The sequence below is a fragment of the Natator depressus genome, chromosome 2, assembly GCF_965152275.1.
Source record: "Natator depressus isolate rNatDep1 chromosome 2, rNatDep2.hap1, whole genome shotgun sequence".
Classification (NCBI taxonomy): domain Eukaryota; kingdom Metazoa; phylum Chordata; order Testudines; family Cheloniidae; genus Natator; species Natator depressus.
Window position 1 is genome coordinate 262,249,570 of NC_134235.1, and position 20,268 is coordinate 262,269,837.

The window sequence follows — 20,268 nt, forward strand, 5'->3', positions numbered from 1 at the left end:
ATCTACCATCCTGATTTTACAGAGGTGATTCCTTTTTACTTCTATTAAAGTCTTTTTGTAAGAAAACTGAATGCTTTTTCATTGTTCTAAGATGCAAGGGTTTGGGTCTGTGGTCACCTATGCAAATTGGTGAGGATTTTTACCAAACCTTCCCCAGGAAGTGGGGTGCAAGGGTTGGGAGGATTTTGGGGGGAAAGACGTGTCCAAACTACTTTTTTTTCAGGAACTCAGATAAAGTTTGGTGGTGGCAGTGGAAGTCCAGTGGCAAAAGGGTAAAATAGTTTGTACCTTGGGGAAGTTTTAACCTAAGCTGGTAAAAGTAAGCTTAGGAAGTTTTCATGCAGGTCCCCACATCTGTACCCTAGAGTTCAGAGTGGGGAAGGAACCTTGACACTCCATCTTGAACTAAATTTTCAAAAATGTAAAACTGCTGCGGGCTCCACACTGGGGGGGGGTGGTTAGTGGGGGTATTTAGTGGGGGTGGTTAGCGGGGGTTCTAAGAAAAAAAAATCGGAACTGTGTATCTATGTCCTTTTAAACCTGCGCCCCAGGCCCAATGGCTGCATCTGAATACACTCAGGCCTAGTCTGCCCCAGAATCACTCTTGTGGCACAGCTGTACCGCTGCGGCTGTAGCTGGGCTAGTGCAGACACTCTCTGCCCATGAGAGACGCTCTCCTGCCAACATAGCGCTCTCCGCACCGGCGCTCAGGTCAGTGTAACTTACGTCACGTGATGCGGGGGCTTTTTCACACCCCTGAGCGACATCAGTTATGTTGACATAAGTGCTAGCAGGGGCGGCCCTAGACTAGCTGCCAGCAACTGGCGCCCTAGGCAAATCATGCAATCGGCGCCCCCCCACCACTGAAGGAGACGACTGGAGCATTTATGACTGAAACTGTTCTACAAGAGCTTGAAACAATGGCATTATCTGTTGAAAACTTACGTGGCCAAGGCTATGATAAGGGGAGTAATATGAAGGGTAAAGACAATGGTGTGCAAAAGAGAATGATGGAAATCAATCCTAGGGCCTTTTTCATTCCTTGCAGTGCGCATTCTCTGAATTTGGTTGTCAGTGATGCTGCTAGATGCTGTTTGGAGGCATGCAGTTTCTTTGAACTGGTGCAACATGTTTGTGTTTTTCTCAGGCTCAACATGCCCTTGGGAGATTGACTCATCCTGTGAATTCTCTAACTGTGAAACCACTTAGTCAGACAAGATGGGAGAATCGCATTGATGCTTTGAAGCCTCTTCGCTATGAACTTGGAAACATTTATGATGCCCTAATTGAAATTTCTGATGATACTACCTTTACTGGATCATCTGGCAATACGTCGTGTTCAGATGCAGAAGCTCTTGCAAATGGCCTTTCCAAATTCAAATTTGTGACTTCACTCATTTTGTGGTATAATATCCTTTTCGAGATTAATCTCACTAGTAAGCAGCTTCAGGAAAAGAACTTGAATACACATTCTGCTATTCAAAAACTGCAGCAAACTAAAAATATTCTGGAGGAATTCAGAAGTGATGAAGAGTTCGAAAGAACACTGGTAGATTCTCTTGAGCTTGCTGAAGAAATAGACTTTCTGACAGAATTTGAACCAGAGCCAGTTCGCATTCGTCAAAAGAAACAGCAGTTTTCACATGAAGGATGAAACACACCCATTCAGAACCCAAAACAAAGGTTCAAAGTGAATTTCTACTTCGCAGTCCTTGATACTGCTATTCACTCGGTTGACAAAAGATTTCAACAGATACAGCAGATAGAGTCAGTATTTGGCTTTCTATATGATATCCACAGCTAGCAAAAGAAAACAGATAAGAGAATTTTGTATAAAACTGGAGTCGGCATTGACTCATGAAAATTTAAAAGACATTGATGCTACAGATTTGTGTAGTGAGCTTCAGGCTTTTTCAAGACAACTTAAGAAACATTGAAGATGATCCGGCCTGGGACGGTATAGGTCTGGTCAGGGTGGACCATGTCCGCCAGCATGGACCCTAGCTGCAGTGAGATGGCCTTTGCTAAGACCTTGTAGTCCGTGCTGAGGAGCGAGACTGGATGCCAATTCCGAAGGTCGCGGGGGTGCCCCTTCTTTGGGAGCAAGGCAAGCACAGCTCGCCTGTACAACAGGGGAGGACCCCGCTCTCCAAGGACTCTGCCCAGACGGTGACAAGGTCTGGGCCGAGGACGTCCCAGAACACGCGGTAGAACTCCACGGTCAGCCCATCCATGCCTGGGGATTTGTTGGTGGGCATGCGACGGAGGGCTTCCGAGAGCTCGGCCAGAGTGAAGGGCAGCTCTAGCCGGTCCTGGTCGCCTGTGCTGACCATTGGGAGCCTGTCCCAAAGCACTCTACAAGTGTCAGGATCGGTCAGATCCGGGGAGAAAAGGCCTGTGTAGAAGGCCCTGGCCCTCCCGTGCATCTCCTCCGGATCCATGAGGGGGGCGCTGTCCTCTGCCAGAAGGCAGGTAACATGCTTCTTAGCCTTTCCCTTTTTCTCCAGGGCATAGAAGAAGCGGGAGCCGCGATCCAGCTCCCGAAGGAGGCGGATGCGGGATCGAATGAAGGCTCCCCAGGCCCGGTGGTCCTCGAGGGCCTGGAGCTCCTCACACTTCTCCCGGCACACTCTGCAGAGGGATGGATCCTCGGGGCTGGCGTGCAGACACCTCTCCAACTCCAAGGCCTCCTGTTCCAACTGCTCTATAGTTGCATCCCTCCGCCGGCTGGCGCCCCGGGTGTAGTCATGGCTGAAGACCTGTGTGTGCACCTTCCCCACATCCCAACACCGCCGTGCTGAGGAAAAGGCCCACCTCTGTCCTCGCCAGGCCATCCAGAACTCCCGGAAGGACACCACAAAGCCCACATTCTCCAGCAAGCTGTTATTAAAATGCCAATAGGCCGGCCCCGGCCTCTCCACACTGAGGGCGGCCATCATGGACACCAGATGGTGATCCGAGAATGGGGCCAGCTGGACGCTGGAGGAGTGGGCCCGTGAAGGGTGACAGTGTGACAAGTAAATGCGGTCCAACCAGGAGTGGCGCGACCGATGGGCCTCCACCCGGACAAAGGTGAAACGTTGAGATGTTGTCCGGGTGGTGGTCGCGCCAGACGTCCACCAGGGAGTGACGGTCGACGATCTCCCGGAGGACGTCCACGGCGGCCAGACACAGCTCGGCCCCCGAGGGGTCCCGTTCATCGAGGGTGGTGTTAAAGTCCCCGCCCAGGATCAGGTACTTGCAAGGATCCAAGGAGCCAAGGAAGGCGGATGTCTGCTGAAAAAATCGCAGCCGCTCCAGGGCCCGACGTTGGGGCATAGACATTGACGAGATTGACCACCACCCCCTCCATGTGGACCCGGAGGTCCAGCAGGCAGCCTGGCACAGCCTTGGCAACCCCCAGCACCTCAGGCCGTAGGTCGGGGGAGAACAGGGTAGCCACTTCAGCTGTACAAGCTGTGAGGTGGCTGAAATAAACCCTGTCCCCCTACTCTAGCTGCCAACTGGCTTCGGTGGCTGGATCTGTATGGGTCTCCTGCCGGAAAACCACAGAGTACCCCCGGTCCCGAAGGAAGGAGAGCACCTGGCATCTGCAGAGACCCACCCTACAGCCCCAGGTGTTTAGTGAGGCAAAGGTGGTGGGTGCCATAGGAAGGGCGGGGGGGATCCTCACCTGCAGAGATGCTCACGGCCACCGTTGGGCCACGCAGCAATCCATGACCAACCCCGTAAGTAAGCAGGGAGTCACGGAAGCAGTGGGTCAGCTGATAGGCCGAAGCGCTGAGCCCCCCGGTCCCTCTACCCTCCCCTAAAATGGCCCGCATGGCCCGGAGGATATCATGAAAGTCCCCCCAGAGCTGGAGAGCGAGCTGAACTTTATTCTGGGAGCCACGGGCATCCTGGAGAAACTCTCAGAGCTCGTCTCTCAGCCTATCGGTGGGCGGGGTCGCTGGCCCCTGGCCTTCCTCCCTTGGGGCCCCTGTCGAAGCCCCGTGGCCTACCGAGACGGGCAGGCGGGGGCGGACCCCCGGCGTGGTGCCCGATGTGCCCGCGCCACGCAGCCCGCCTCAGACCCCGGCTCAGTGGGGGGCGGTGGAGGGAAAATAGCAGCCCCTAGGAGGTCAGGACGGGGAAGAAGAGGGCCGCTCCCTGGGGGTCATCCTCCAGGAAGGGGAAGGAGACGGCCCCAGGGGCGGCAATAGCAGCACGGGAGGTGGAGGGGAGGGGGGCAGGGTCAGCATCAGGGGCGGGGGCAGGAGAGGGGCGGAAGTGGGATCGTGGGCCCCAGCAGTGGAGCCCCTGGGGGGTGGCACCTCTCGGCCGGGCTCAGGGGTCTGTGGAATGGGAAGGGGGCCCTTGGTGATGCTGGGTTTGGGCTCCATGGCGGGTGTTTCAGCCACGGCGTCGTCAGATGGACACGCAACAGTGGGGCCCCCACCCGGGAAGGAGGTCGGCCGCCACGCATCAGCGAGGGATACCCCCGGTAACTCAGGTCCCGGCCGCGTTGCACTGGCCATCGGCTCGGCGGCCGTCAGTGGGGTGCCAGCTGGGGCCGGGTTGGTGGAAGAGACCAGGGGTTCCTCGGAGGCGGGAGCGGAAGCAGCGGGGAGGGAGCATGGGGAAAGGGGGGCCGGGACGAGATCACCCAGATCAAGGCCCACTGGCAGAGGGTCGTCCTCCCCCTGGGTCACTGGGGTCAGACCTAGGGCCTCGATCTCCTCGAAAATGGAAGGAAGATCACCACCCCCCACCCCGGGGACCTCTCCACTGGCACCCGAAGCGACGCTTGCCTCAGGGCTCGCAGCGGCCTTAGGTGGCAAGGGGGCAGGAGGGGCCCTATCAGAGGCCCCCTTGAGGGGGGACTTTGGAGGAGGAGCAGTGCTACCCTCCATTGCTGCCACGTCATCCCCAGCTGGCTCCAGTGGATGGAATTCCCCTGGGAGCAAGGCGGAAGTCCCGGCATCGGTGGCCCCCTTCCTGGTCTTTCGGGAGGCCTCCGCATCAGATGGAAGGAGCGGAGCTCGAGCCTTCTGCTTGCCCTGCTTATGCTGAACTTCGACCCAGCCCTCCATGGTATCATCGGTGGGCTGGTGAACAAGGGTTCTGGTCGAGGGGCAGGGGCGGTGGCACAGGGACTCGGGGAGGTAGTGGTGGGGCGGTATGTGGGAAGGAAAACTCCCCCCGGGGCGGACCCTTTCCCATGCCCGGCGATATCCCTGCCGCACCCTCCTCCAAAGGCCTCACCAGACTGCACACAGCAGAGGCGGGGTGCTCCCGCTCCTCTGGGCACACTCGGGGGGGTGCCTCCAGCGCCTCAGTGGGAGCAGTGGTGGGCTGGGAAGGAGGAGGGACTACTCTGGGCACCGGGCAGCCAGGGGGGCCAGTGATGACAGGGTTGATGCCCTGGCGGGGCTCCAGACACTCCGGACGCTCCTCCGTGCCGGGCCAAGGGGCAGTCCCTCCGGACGTGCCCCATCGCCCGGCAGAGGTAGCTCCGGGCCTCCCCCGTAGAATAATGCACCTGGTAACAGGCCACCTGGTAGGGGACAAGGAAGGACCCCTCAAGCGCTTCTCCGTCACGTGCTGCCGGTGGCAGTTGAAGCTGCACTTGCTGGCGGAACAAGAGGACGTGACGGAGGGCGGGGTCTTTGCAGCCCAGCGAGAGAGGGCTGACTATGGAGAGAGGTTTCCCCAGGGTAGAGAGGCAAGGTAACAGGGCAGCATTAGGGAGGGATGGAGGTCAAGACCAACCAGCTGCCCAGGTCTTCCAGCGGCTCCAGAGGGATGAACACCCCCCGCACAGCCAGGTTCTTCTCCACCACCTCCTGGGCGGCAGCCTCCAATGCCAGAAGAAGACGATCTTCCCGTACATTTTGGAGGCTGCCACTATGGCAATGGGCCCCACCACCCTGGCCAATGCCTGCATGTAGGTCTCCACGTGGGGCGAGACGGGCACCAGGAGGCAGCGGACTTCCTGGTCATGGTGGAGAAGGGGCCCTGGCCGCTATAGATGGTAGCGGAGGCAGTGGGCAGGAGAGATAACGTAGCGGCAGGTGGGGGAGCTGCCGCCACCTGGACGTACGCCCTTGGGGACGGGAGGGGGCACCCGCAGAGCTGGGGGAGGGAGCAGCAGGGAAGGACGCCGCGGCCGGTGATGGGGCTGTGGCAGAGGGGGCAGTCCCTACCATGGAGGGCTTTGCCATTTTGGCAGGGCCCTTGCCCTTCTTTTTCCCTTGGTCTTTCCCACCAGCTGGGGGGACCCCCCCGAAATCGGAGGGGGCAAGGGACATGGCAGCAGTGGAGTCCACCCCTTTTCCCGCTGGTGCCCCAGCGGGGGTGGTAGCAGGTACTTTGGGAGTGGCAGTTGAGGTGGGAGCCACAGGGGACGACAGGGGGGCAGGTGGAGGAGGGGCAGTGGGGGCTGCCCGAGGGTTGGCACCCGCCTTGTCCCCCGCCATAGTGAGCAGGTAGGGAGGACAAACGCTGGCGGGGAGGAGGGGAAATGGGGAACAGGTCAGCCACTCCTCCCCGCTAGGCTGCAGGCAGGGGAGGAGGGCGCCGGAAAGGGAGGACTGGATGGGGAGGGCCATCAAGGACTTGGGGGGTCCAGTCACCAACACAAGATGGAATTCCGACTCCTCTAGCTGCCCTGCCCCAGCCTCTGACGCTAGCCCCTTGGCTTCCCTGTCCTACCTCCAGCCTGATTATTTCCTTCCCGCCCTTCTAGCCTCCCCATGGTCCCCCTGCCCTGATTAGCCCCTTGCTCCGTGCGCCCATGCCCCACCATGCACTTGTGCCCCTCCCATTATAGTTGACCCCGTCTCACTGCACCCCCCATGCTATTCTAGTCGCCCTCCCCGAGAGCAGCTAGAGGAGCCAGAATTCCATCTTGTGTTGGTGACTGGACCCCCAACTGTGGGGGGAAAAGGGTGGGGCAGGCAGACAAACTAAAGCCTAGAGTTGCTGAGGGGCTGGGGCAATAAGGGGGAGCAAAGGCTGCACAGGGCAGGTAGTAAGGGGAAAGCTGGGGGTCTGCTGCGGGGGTCTCAGTCCAAGGGGAGGGGCACGTGCACTTGCAAAAGTCAGAGTTTATGCTGGCTGCTGCTTCAGGCCCAAATGGTGGGAACAGGGTGTGGCAGGCCAAGCAAGCAGCTGAGTCCCAGAGGCAGGAGCTTGAGGCAGATGGTAAACAGCCAGTGGGGGTTGTGGAGGGGGCAGTGATGGGCGTGAGGGTTGCGGGGACACAGATGGACTAGGGGGCAGACTCCACGCCACACCCCCTAGGTCCCCACAGACACAGCCAATACCCCCACCACTGGAGCACAGGTCGAAAGTTACTCAGTTCTTACAAGGCCCCCTCCACGGTGGTCTGCAGAACCCCTGCGTGCTCCCCCAGCAGCAAACAATACTCCTCCTCCAAAAGAAATCTGATGAGGTTCAACAAGGACAAGTGCAGAGTCCTGCACTCAGGAAGGAAGAATCCCATGCACCGCTACAGACTAGGGACCGAATGGCTAGGCAGCAGTTCTGCAGAAAAGGACCTGGGGATTACAGTGGACAAGAAGCTGGATATGAGTCAGCAGTGTGCCCTTCTTGCCAAGAAGGTGAATGGCATATTGGGCTGTATTAGTGGGAGCATTGCCAGCAGATCAAGGGAAGTGATTATTTCTCTCTATTCAGCACTGGTGAGGCCACATCTGGAGTATTGTGTTCAGTTTGGGGCCCTCTGCTTCAGAAAGGACATGGACAAACTGGAGAGAGTCCAGCAGAGGGCAACGAAAATGATCAGGGGGGTGGGGCACATGATTTATGAGGAGAGGCTGAGGGAACTGGGATCGTATAGTCTGCGGAAGAGAAGAATGAGGGGGGATTTGATAGCAGCCTTCAGCTACCTGAACAAGGAGTAATGGTCTCAAGTTGCAGTGGGGGAGGTCTAGGTTGGATATTAGGAAACACTATTTCACTAGGAGGATGGTGAAGCGCTGGAATGGGTTACCTAGGGAGGTGGTGGAATCTCCTTCCTTAGAAGTTTTTAAGGTCAGGCTTGACAAAGCCCTGGCTGGGATGATCTAGTTGGTGTTGGTCCTTCTTTGAGCAGGGGGTTGGATCAGATGACTTCCTGGGGTCTCTTCCAACCCTAATCTTTCTTGATTCTATGATATCTAGAGGGACGAGGAAGGGCACATTGTGTAATCCACATTAAATTCAGTAAGAGCTCCAGCACCTCAGCGCCTGCCACATCAAAGCTGGTGACAGCCCCACCCCCAAAAGATTTTGTTTCATTCCTAGGCCCCCAGGCCCTCCCTCAATCCACAACCACCTGCAACTCCATAAGGGGCGGGGGGCAGGAAAAGCCCACTACACTGTTCCCTCTCAGATTTGTCCCCGAATGAGGTGTGCTGTCCTCCCATGATGGAGGCAGGTGCCCCATGTGTGTCAGGCAGGTCCCTTAGGATCCACACAAACCTTGGGTAGCCTGTGAATCCTCTGGGGTCAGCCTGAAATCCACTGATTGAGGGAACTGGCATCACAGTAGGAATGACACTGGATTCCTCAAAGGCCTGATGACTTAGGTTGGCCCCAATCCTGTTTTCCAATCCACTGCAGATCTCAGGCCAGGCCCCTGTTGGGTCAATATGGTGTTAGCTGGTCCTGGTCTAGGATTATTTTCTTCCTCCAGCAATTCAGCTGCATCAACACACCAAGTCCGACAGTTTCTCTAGCATAGTGCAGGGACCTTCCCCAGGTGGAGTCCAATTATACAGACAACTTCCTGTTTCCTCCTCTGGATTAAATAGGGTCTATGCCCACTCAAGTGCCTTGGAGCTCTTCCAATCAGAGCATAGGGGGTGGGGCATATGCCCCAGTTGGGCTTTATGGGCCACAATCCCAGCTGCTATCTGTAAACTTAGGTGGAGAAGGGAAGTGTGGTGACCTCCATGGACCATGTGACCTGACGGGGTGCACACAATGGTCTGATGGTAGACCATCAGTAACAAAGGCAGGTGAATGTCCCAGTCCCATTACTACTGCTCTTCAGACAAGGAGCATGGCACCTCTACAATGCAATTACTCCATGCCACTGTGTCATTGCTTTGGAGATGTGTAGGCAGGTGCCATCCCAGGATGCTCCCTCATGGTCTGAGATAGACATGTAAGGTGTATTGAAAACTGTTAACGTTGTGATCACTTGGAATTCTCATACAGATCCCCCTCGCCTGAAATGAGGACTAGGTAATCCCTTGAAAATTTAAAGTGATAACTTGAAGTTTTAACTTAATTTTCAACACACTAACATCTACTATAGGAGGCAACATAGTTGTTCATGTCTTGGGGATCTGCAGCAGTCTGCAGCCCTCCTGAAACGCTTCAGCCTCAGAATTCCTGCCCTGGTTGCTGTGCAGCTCTGAGAGGACTCCAAGCTATGAAAAGAAGACAGCCCCTACAATTGTTGTGGCTTTCTGACTGGTTAAGGCAAATGCCTCTGGGGTAGTCTGCATGGCATGGCTGCCAGGGTGCCACAGACCCTGTAAACTGTGAATTGCTGGCTCCTAGCCACTACTTTTCTGGACCTACCCAAGTTGCAGATCTTGGAAGCCCTGGTGTTCACAGCTCAACAGCAGTCTGAATGGATGGGCTGCCTGAGAGCCACAGATAGACCCTGGAAGCCCTGGGTTCCTCAGCTCCTATGCACCCCATTTGGGGCTGTCAAGGTTCCTTCCCCACTCTGAACTCTAGGGTACAGATGTGGGGACCTGCATGAAAGACCCCCTGAGCTTATTCTTACCAGCTTAGGTTAAAAACTTCCCCAAACAAACTTTGCCTTGTCCTTGAACCATATGCTGCCACCACCAAGCGTTTTAAACAAAGAACAGGGAAAGAGCCCACTTGGAGACGTCTTCCCCCAAAATATCCCCCCAAGCCCTACACCCTCTTCCTGGGGAAGGCTTGATAAGAATCCTCACCAATTTGTACAGGTGAACACAGACCCAAACCCTTAGATCTTAAGAACAATGAAAGATCAATCAGGTTCTTAAAACAAGAATTTTAATTAAAGAAAAGGTAAAAAAATCACCTCTGTAAAATCAGGATGGTAAATACCATACAGGGTAATCAGATTCAAAACATAAAGAATCCCTCTAGGCAAAACCTTAAGTTACAAAAAGACACAAACAGGAATATGCATTCCATCCAGCACAGCTTATTTTACCAGCCATTAAACAAAAGGAAATCTAACGCATTTCTAGCTAGATTACTTACTAATTTAACAAGAGTTGTAAGGCTGCATTCCTGATCTGTTCCCGGCAAAAGCATCACGCAGACAGACAGACCCTTTGTCGTCCCATCCCCCCCGCCTCCAGATTTGAAAGTATCTTGTCTCCTCATTGGTCATTTTGGGTCAGGTGCCAGCAAGGTTACCTTAGCTTCTTAACCCTTTACAGGTGAAAGGGTTTTGCCTCTGGCCAGGAGGGATTTTATAGCACTTTATACAGAAAGGTGGTTACCCTTCCCTTTATATTTATGACAGGGGCCTGCCACAGACCTGCAGACCTTGGATGTCCTGGGGGCCTGGCTCCAAGGTAGACCACATGGTGGGCCTGCCCAAGCATTGTGGATCCTGGAAACTCTGGGGCCCCTGGCTCTGAGGCAGTCTGCAGGGTTAGCTGGCCTCAGAACCACAAATCCCGCTCACAGATTAGAATCCTTCAGACCATCCACAAACTGCTTCAGCACCCTCTCCTTGGTAGTTTCCTGAGAAGCTGGTTTATAACCACCCACACCAGCTGCTGCACATCCCCAGCACAACCTGTGAGCATTTCAGCCATCTCTTTCCTACGTGCCTGGAACTGAACGTGGCCACTTCTGTCTGCTTCTGCATCACAACTCTGACAGCAAGAGCCGCACACAAGGTCTTGTACCTGCAATGCTTGCTCACACTGACAGAGGCGAGACCTGGCAGGACTTCCGCAGTCAGGTTTGTGGTCAAACACACACACCCCTTCTCCTCCTCTGGACAGTAGCTCAGCTCACTTACTATTTCAGACAGTGCTAGGCAAGTTACCCACCAAACCTTGCCATCAAATTCGGGTCCTTTCTGCCTCATCAGTGATCTCTGCTTTTCCCACTCTCTCCTCTGGTGCTGAAGCAGGATGCATTGCTGTCCAGTTTCTCCCTGGTGAGTGACCCCTACAATTTCTTTGTTCACCTTTTACAGAAGGGCCTCCAGCTGTCTCTACCTCCTCTCCTATTACCCAGCCTGCTCCATCTTGACTCTTCCTGGTGGCAGCGGTTTGGCATACCCTGCTGCCGCTTGCCAGATGTGCCAGTTCCTGAACTAACTTCACCTCAAATAGAGCCCTTGTGGTCTCTTTAAGGGCACACCACGTGAGCCTCTAGCTGTCACCTTTCTCAGGCCAGAGTCCTGTAACTCTGTCCCTCTAGACCTGGACCTGAGGGTGCAGACCCAGCCCTGTGCAATTTACTGTGATCACCTCAGGAGAACTGATTTTAGTTCTGCACCTGCGGTTCCATACTCTCTGGGACTGCAGACTCCTGTCTGGAACACTCCCAATTAAGTTCAGAGGCCCCTCTAGTAAAGGGGGCCTACGCTATACTACACTCTATTACAGCTAGAAACTAGCAGGGTGACTTAAGAATCTGTTGGTTTCTCTTTGGTTGCTGCTGCTGTTGCTGCTGTTTTCTTTCCATTCTGCTACTGTTGCAGCTTCGTGTCTATTCTTTCTCCTCCAGCAGCCGCTCTTCTAATTCCTTTCCTGCACCTTTCTCACTGGCTTCTAACATCCCTCCTCCAGCAGCTGCTTGCCCACTCTGCTCTAACTGACGTCTGCCTGCTAACCATCTGTCCTCTCGACTGTCCTGCCAGCTATTGACTTTTGTACTGTTTTTAAACCCATGATGCACATGCTCGCTTCCAGGCATTACCTCATTTTTAGCTACCAGAAGAAGCAGCCCCAAAGCAGAGCAGGCTGGAGCTGTCTGACCTCTCCCTGCCCATATACTGCACATAGAATCATAGAATAACAGAGTTGGAAGGGACCTCTGGAGGCCATCTAGTCCAACCCCCTGCCCAGAGCAGGACATGCTCATTGCTAAGCATTACCTCATTCTGCACAAGTTCACTTGCATGGGTTTTACCTCAGAGCCATGATTACCTCATCCAACCCTACTGCCCATGATCCAGATCTAATTTACTTCGAGGCCATACCTCATTTTACTCTCAGCTCGGGTCATGTGACCTACAACAGCTGATGATAAGTGACCTGCAGCTTTCAGTTGGTGAAGTGACTCCTGCTTATTCAAGAGGGAAGCCAGGGACACAAAATGGAGGTTAAGAATACAAAATGGAGTTGGGGAATTTCTTGGGTATCACATTGGCTTAAATGATTTGCTCTCCAATGGATTCAGCTGTTCTGAGCTGCTCTTCCAGATGACTTGTGGTTCTGCTACTTTCTTCTCTGTGTGCAATCTGTTTCCTTTGCCAGGAACAATCATCCTAACCTCACTGGAGCTGAGGCTGTGGTCCCAGCGTGTGTAGACATACCCACACTCGCGCTGATGCAGGCAGGGCACTAAAAATAGCAGTGTAGCGGCAGCAGCATGAGAGGCAGGAGGGACTAGCTGCCCCACGTACAAACCTATCAGAGACACGAGGCAGGTCCTCAGGGCAGCTAGCCTGACCGGCCTTTATTCCTGCTTCCACTACGCTCTGTCTTTAGCATGCTAGCTCTATCGGAGCTAGCACAAACATCTTTCCTTGAGCTGGGAACCACACTCTCAGCTCGAAGAGAGGACACACCCTTAGGCGGGGACCCAGGTACACTACCCAGTGCCTAGCAATTGCTTACCACCCTGCCTTTCTTCCCTGCAGGAACCTGAGGCCAGTGAGATTGACCAATAGCCTTCTTAGAACAAATTCTACCCTCAACTGGATGGCAATTCCCTGTTTGGCTGTCTGTAATGCTATTCATTTTGAAAACTGCATCCAATCAAACCAGAAAAGCCTGATTTCCATTAATAACAGGCCCACAGTGTACCCATTTTGGCACGCAGGATACAGGGATGAGGAACTGCACCGAGCCTGGATACAGGAGTGAGGCAGTGACCTCAGGGTTGGGGTTAGTGGGGTCCTCACCCCATTCCAGCAAATCCCGCCAGTCAGGCCCCTGACCTCCCTCACTTCAACAAGCCTGATTTTGGTGGAATGTGTGAGTGGAAATTGTTTGTATTCAGCCTTTGAAACAAAGCATTAGAGAGAAGAAATGAAAAGATGTTAAAACAAGAAAGGCCTGCCTGAATATTTAGTGTCATCTAATCATACGCTTCACTGCAAGCTAATGTAGATAACCTTCCTCTTAAGTTACAGGGACAGATCAGAACCACCGAACATTCTTCTAACAGATCCTGCCGTATGTCTGTAGGACTCTCAGTCTGATTCCCCTCTGACCCACCCTCTTCAAACTGAAGTGTGGAGCCCCCTGAGCTGAGCAGGCCAGAGCCATTGCAGCTCCTCGCGCCAGCATTGTCTGGTGAGGAGACCTGAGTATAAGCTATTAGGTGACTACTAGAGAGGGCCCCTTCCTCCTTGCCCCCAGCTCTGCTACCCAGACAGCTCCAGATACAGGGTCAGTAGGTGCTAAAGCGCAGCCTCCTCTTTGTCACACCTTCACAGTGTAGACAGGCATTGGTGCCTCCCAGCCTAAAAACCCTTAGCAGACATAAACCCAGCCTTGACCCACTTCCTCTCCATCATCTCCAAACTTACTGAGGGTCTGTCTGCATTGCAGAGTTAGCCTAGGCTCTTACCTGGGGGTTGCCCCAACCCCCTTCCTGGCTACAAACAAACCCTTCTCACCCAAACTTAGTGGTGCTTTAAACCCAGTCTTGGATGGCCTGGATGGGGGTATCAGCTAGGGCTGGGTGCCACTTTCACTCAGGCTGGTAACCCACCCACTTTCCAGTCAAGACACAAGCTAAATCACTCAAGTGCTGATAGTTCTCCAGTGCCATGCCACAATTCCCCCTGTGTACCCAGAAGGACAAATTCTCCCACCATTCACTGGGAAAGAATCATAGAGCGGCTCATCTTACTGCAGCACCAAATACCATGGAAAGGGCCCCCAGAAGACTTAGCAACACATGCAGGTGAGGGCAGCAGCTGCAAGGACACAGTAACTCGGGTGAGTCTTTCCAGTGTGGCAGCTCAAACCTGGGCTAGGCTAACCTGGGTACAGATCACCTGAGTTAACTCTGCAGTGAAGATGTCCCTGAGAGCGACATCTACAACTGCTGGTCTAAATTCTTCTCCTCTAATTCCATTCTAAACCCCTTCCACTCTGACTCTGCCCTGGCACACCACACAAATGGCTCTCACCAAGGTCTCCAATGTCCTCTTCCTGGTTAGATTTGATCGCTGGCTTTCCACCCTCATAATCCTTGGCGTATTAGCTGTCTTAACACTGCCAACCACACTCATTTCCCAAAACCATGCTACTCTCGGCTTTTGTCACTCTCTCCCCCCCTTACCACCTGGATCACTTCTTGGGTGTCTCAGATGATAGGTCTTCCACCTCCCCTCTCCCTCATCAGTTAGGGCTCTATCCCAGGCCCTCTCCACTTTTCTATGTACACCCCGTCTCTGGTTGCTCGCATCCACAAACATGGCTTTGAATACCATCTGAATGCTGATGGCTCTCAGGTCTACTTCTGCACTTTGGATGTGGCTCCCTCTATCCAAACTAAAACCTCAGCCGGTCTTTCTAACAGCTCCTCACTGATGGCGAGCTACCAACTGAAATGTATCCTGGCCAAACCTGAGCTTCTGATCATTATCCCTAAGCCCCTCCCCTTCTCCCCCTTTCTCTCTCCTTGTGGACGACACAACAATTTGTTCTGCCATCCAAGTCTCTAAACTTGGATTCATCTATGATTTGGCCCTCTTCTTTGACCCAGATATCCAGGCTGTGTCTAAAATCCTACCACTTCCTTCTACACAGCATCTCCAAATTCAACTTTTCATTCCAGCACACGCTGCCCAAATTCTTCTCCAGACCCTGATCGTCTCACATCTTGACTACTTCAGCGTCCTCCTTTGTGGCCTCACTGTCTGCTTCAAAGCCAGTCTTGAATCCATGCAAAATTTGGCTGATAAATTGGCTTGTTGCTCACACTATGCCCCCCCCCACCTTCCCTCTATGTCCCTCCACTGGGTCCCCCTCTACCCAACCCTCAAAACACAAACTTTGTGTCTTTACTGACGTAAGCAGGGTCTGAATGATTTCTCCTCTGACAGCTAGCTGGGAGGGGGAGGGACTTCAGGAGCAAACTGTATTTACATTAACACACCTTATCTGCTTAGATATCCAGCAGACAGGAGCTGTCTTGCTCAAAAGTGATCAACTTTGGCTGGTGTTGGGTTACAATACACTGTAGTACTGAATGCCGGGGTAGTGCAATGTTGTTATCAGTGTTGTTGTCTTTACTGCATGAGTAAAGAGGAGCAGAACTGTGCTGAGCCTGTCCTGATTGAGGGGTCACCCTCAGCTGAAAGGGACTCATTGAGCCAGGGGCTCGAATGCTAGACCCCTGTGAAAGTAACAGGAGTGGGGACAGGTATCACAGCCAGGAAATGTGGATGCTCCCTAAGGGTCCCCGGTCTGGTTTAATCTATTTCTCCCCACTGTTCAAAGATAGAGCTAAATAGTCTTCATTAGAGCCTATTGTTATTTTAAGTGCTCAGTCCAGAGCTGAAATCTCTTGTGGTGGAGCAGTGTTTCTGCCCAGACTGCTGAGAGCTAAAAGTCACTAAAGATCTGACAATCACTGAGAGATTGACCTACAACGCTCACAGAAGAGAGACAGGCAGCAACAGAAGTTGACTGATGGGAAAGTGGGTGGCTGGCGAGAGCAGCGAGCAGGTGGCCGGCGAGCGGGATCCGGCTGGAGCGGTAGGCGGCCAGCGGATGGGAGTGACCAGTGGGAGGCAGTGCAGAACAGCAGCTGGCCAGGCAGTCAGGAATAGCGGCTGGCCAAGCAAGCAGCCAGAGCAAGTGCTCAGATGTCAGAACAAGCCAGGTGCTTTCTTCCCCAGGTGGGAGGTGAACTCACACAGATGCACTTCTGAAGCCTGGGTCCTCACTGACCCAGGACAACCACTGTGAGTGGGGTATGGTCTGGGAGAAGAGGAGCACAGTAAAGGACCTTTGGGTTGTTGAATTCAAGAATATGAGACAGAAGGCTCTGCCCCATGCAACCTGGAGTGGTGTCCTGCTCACAGTTTTATGTTTGTGAATCCTGCTTGCAGAATTTTTCCTAACTAATGTTGAGTGACTTCTTTCCTTTCATTAAAAGTTTAAATAAGAAAGAGGTATTTACTTCTTCTCATAACACAAGAATTAGCGGTCACCAAATGAAATTAGTAGGCAGCAGGTTTAAAACAAAGAAAAGGAAATATTTCTTCACACAGCACAGTCGACCTGTGGAACTCTTTGCTACAGGATGTGGTGAAGGCCAAGACTATAACTGGATAAGTTCATGGAGGAGAGGACCATCAATGACTATTAGCCAGGATGGGCAGGGATGCAAAACCATGCTCTGAAGTGTCCCTAGCGTGTGTTCACCAGAAGCTGGGACTGGACGACAGGGGTGGATCACTTGGTGATTGCCTGTTCTGTTCATTCCCTCTGAAGCACCTGGCACCAGTACTGTCAGAAGACAGGATACTGGACTAGATGGACCATTGGTCTCACCTCGTATGGCCATGCTTATGTTCTTATGTTCCTGCTTCCTGCTGAAGATCTCCCATTTCTCTTCTCTGACTTCCTGACTTCTCCTCTTTTCTGCATCTTGAGACACTTGCCTAGCACATAGCTGCCCCAAAGGAATTGGCTGTGCACTCACAAAGCTAGAAAGAGGTACACAGGAAGGACACAGCGGGGGCAGGCTCTAAAAGAGACACACACTCCAAAGAACATAGACACATAGGCCCAGATCCTCCAACATATTCAGGTTCCTAACTTCCATGGATTTCAGCGGAAGTTAGGAGCCTAAATACCTTGGAGTATCTGGGCCATAGATGTATCCTACAGGCTGGAATGTACGTAACAGATATGCTTTTGTGTGGTAAGTCATTTTATACATTTACATGACTTGGGGAGCTGGAGATTATGCAGTTGGAAAGTGCTGATGTTTTGAAGGTTATTTACATTGTACTTAATGAACTGGAGCAGAGAAATGCTGCAAACTAGGGTTATGTAACACAGTGCCGGCCGTGGCATCGCTATGTGGAACAATTGGAGGGTATCACTCTTCTCTGCTGTAGGTTGCTTTGACACACAGAAAATGCTCCAATCTCAGAGAGAAACCAAAAAAAAAAAAAAAAAAAAAGGACTTGTGAGCCCATGCAAATGGCCTCAGTGTGAAAGGACCAGTCCTATCCCCACCAGTCCTGATTGATTAGGAGCCAGGCAGAGCGAGGAGCCAGCCCCAGAGCATGAGCTGGCTAGAGGATTGCATGAAAATCCCACTCCTGGCTCCCTGGTGCCAGACGGTCTCCTCACTGGAGCAGAGGAATGCCACTCCAGAGCAGGAGCCCCTGCCCAAGTGGGGACAGGGGATTGGCTGCACAGGGCTGATGAGGGCGGGAAAAAGGTGGGACAATTGCACTGGGGCCTGACCTCAAGGGGGTCCCCCAAACATCTGTAATGTCTGTGTAAAGTGAAATGGGACAGGGAGGGGCTAATGAACACAATGTACCAGAGTGCAGAAGTTCTCTTGCTGAGCCGGTTTGCAGCCACATGACTGGTTGTGGGGCAGTCGGCTGGCACCGGGTGGGGCAGGGCTGGAGGGAAGGGATGGCTGAGGTGTCTGCTGCTGAGGGCAGCAGGCCCGAAGCAGCCCTGAACCCGGGGCCAAGGGATCAGCTCAGGGAGCAGGCCGGAGCACAGCCCCAGCTAGGCTGAATGAGCAGCAGCCTGGACCCAGTAGAGGAGCACTGTGACCATGAGGAGGGACACCAGGCAACCCAGCAGGGACTGGGATTTCCCCCTCAGAGCCTGCACCACAATCAGGCACTGGTGACCACCACAACCGGCAGAAGGTCCCTTCCTTGGGACTGTCATGAACATTCAGCTAAGGGTAGCGTAAAATCCCTCCTTTAGCTGTAAAGGGTTAAGAAGCTCAGATAACCTGGTTGGCACCTGACCAAAAGGACCAATAAGGGGAGAAGATACTTTCAAATCTGTGGGGGAAGGTGGGGTTGTTTTTTTTTTTTTGTTATTTGTTTTTTTGGTGTTCCTTTGTTCTCTCCAGGTCAGCAAGGAACCAGGGCAGGGAAAATACATTTCCCAAAGCCATAGCTGATTACAGAATCAATTAAGATTACAGAAATTGTAAGGAATAGGAAGGAAATGCGTTAGCTTATCTTTTGTTTTAGCTTGTGAATTTTCCCTGTGCTAAGAAGGAGTTTTATCCCTGTTTTTTGTAACTTTAAAGTTCTGACTAGAGGGGAATCCTCTATGTTTTGAGTCTGACTCCCCTGTAAAATTCCCTTCCATCCTGATTTTACAGAGGTGCTTCTTTTACTTTTTTCTTTATAATAAAGATCTTTTTTTTTAAGAAGCTGATTGGTTTTCAGTGTCCTAAAAACCCAGGGATTTGGTTGGTATATGATTCTCATGCCTCCCCAGGAAAGGGGGTGAAGGGGCTTGGGGGATATTTTGGGGAAACAGGAACTCCAAGGGCTCCTTTTTCCTGAATCTTGGTCTAACTCACTTGGTGGTGGCAGCATACTGCCCAAGGACAAGGAAGAAGTTGTGCCTTGGGGAAGTTTTAACCTAAGCTGGTAAAAATAAGCTTAGGGGTCTTTCATGCGGGTCCCCACATCTGTACCCTAGAGTTCAGAGTGAGGAGGGAACCCTGACAGGAACTAAGAAACTAGGGCTAGGGAGCTGTTTGGATTCATAATCCGGGTAGAGGGTTTTCATCCACACATTCAGATGCTGGGCACTCAGTACATTGTGTTGTTACTAGGCGGGGAAGGCCTGTGTGACTCCCCACAGGGCCCCCTCTGGTCCATGGGACTGATGGAGGGTTTGTCTTTGCCCAGATAAAAGTGTCGATTTCTAGCTGGGTGCAGCGTTTGTTTCTGGGTGAATTCCCCTCCCGAAGGACTGTGGAAGGGAACCAGGGACTGGGCCTAGTGGGAGGCAGCGGGTTTTCTCAGGCATGTGGCTTGAGATGTGGGATCTGCCGAGTGAGCCGTGGGTGCTCCCACTACACAGTCTTGTTCTTTTCAGAGTTTTGCGCCAGGGCTCGTCTCCATAATCCATCCCTCGTTGCTGACCATCTACATCTGTAATCTCACACTAGGCCCCTGCTTGATCCCTTCACTCTGCCGATTCTCCTCCCCCACCCCCAGTCCCCTGCTCCTTGTTCTCCTCCATCAGGGACTGACTCTTGCTTGCTGACACCCAGCTGTCTGCACTACTCTGCCCATGTCCCTGGACTTCTCTGCTTTCCCAGTCCATCTTAAAATGCATTTCTCTGCCTCTTGTTATCAGAGAGCTGTTTACCAGTTCCTCACGCCTCTTCCCACCTCGCCAATACCACTGTTCCCCCTTCATACTGCCCATTCCCATTATCGTAACTGTCCTGAATTGTGTGAATAACACTGTGAAATGTTCTTGTGCTATCTGAAAGGTGTGTGTATAATCTCATGTGCTGGATGGCTAAAAGGGCAGGCTGAGAGGGAAAAGTCAGTGTGTTTATGATGAAATATAGTTAAGCACGTTATTGGTCAAGTCTTTCTTTCCTGTCTGTATCTGCAACGTGACAACAGAGGCGTGGTGGTTACCCACACTGTGCTAGTTTCTCTTCCCCTTCCTGTGTTTGTATCTGTTATGTGTGCATGAAAACATCTCTGAATAATTGTGGTCACCAGCAACACTCTGCTGATGTTTCTGTTCCTAGCAGCAGCTGCAGGTCTCTCTGTCTCCCTCACTCAGACAAGTTTCTTTCCCTTCCTGTCTCTAGCTGCAGCACTGGCCAACTCTGTAAGGGTGCGTGTGGGTACATGTGCACGTGTTACCCCCAGTGAGATGGCGTCTCTTTCCCTGGCTGTCTCTGATCTGGGAGCCTGTGGAAAGGCCTCGAACGTGTGGTTTGGTTTCGAGTCAGTTCAGGAGCTGTCTCCTTGGTGGCTCCAACCGGATCTGGAAGAATTTTAGTTTGGAGTCACGATCACACATAACA

At 52.8% G+C, this 20,268-nt stretch overlaps 1 protein-coding gene across 1 annotated transcript in view; it reads left to right on the forward strand.

The window, feature by feature from the left end:
* The first annotated feature begins 3,839 nt into the window (after positions 1-3,839).
* Positions 3,840-20,268, forward strand: part of LOC141981946 (cytolytic toxin-alpha-like) — a 42,134-nt gene continuing 25,705 nt past the window's right edge. The window contains exon 1 of the mRNA XM_074943563.1: positions 3,840-4,120. Coding sequence (XP_074799664.1) covers positions 3,840-4,120 — 281 coding nt within the window. The remainder of the gene's footprint in view (positions 4,121-20,268) is intronic.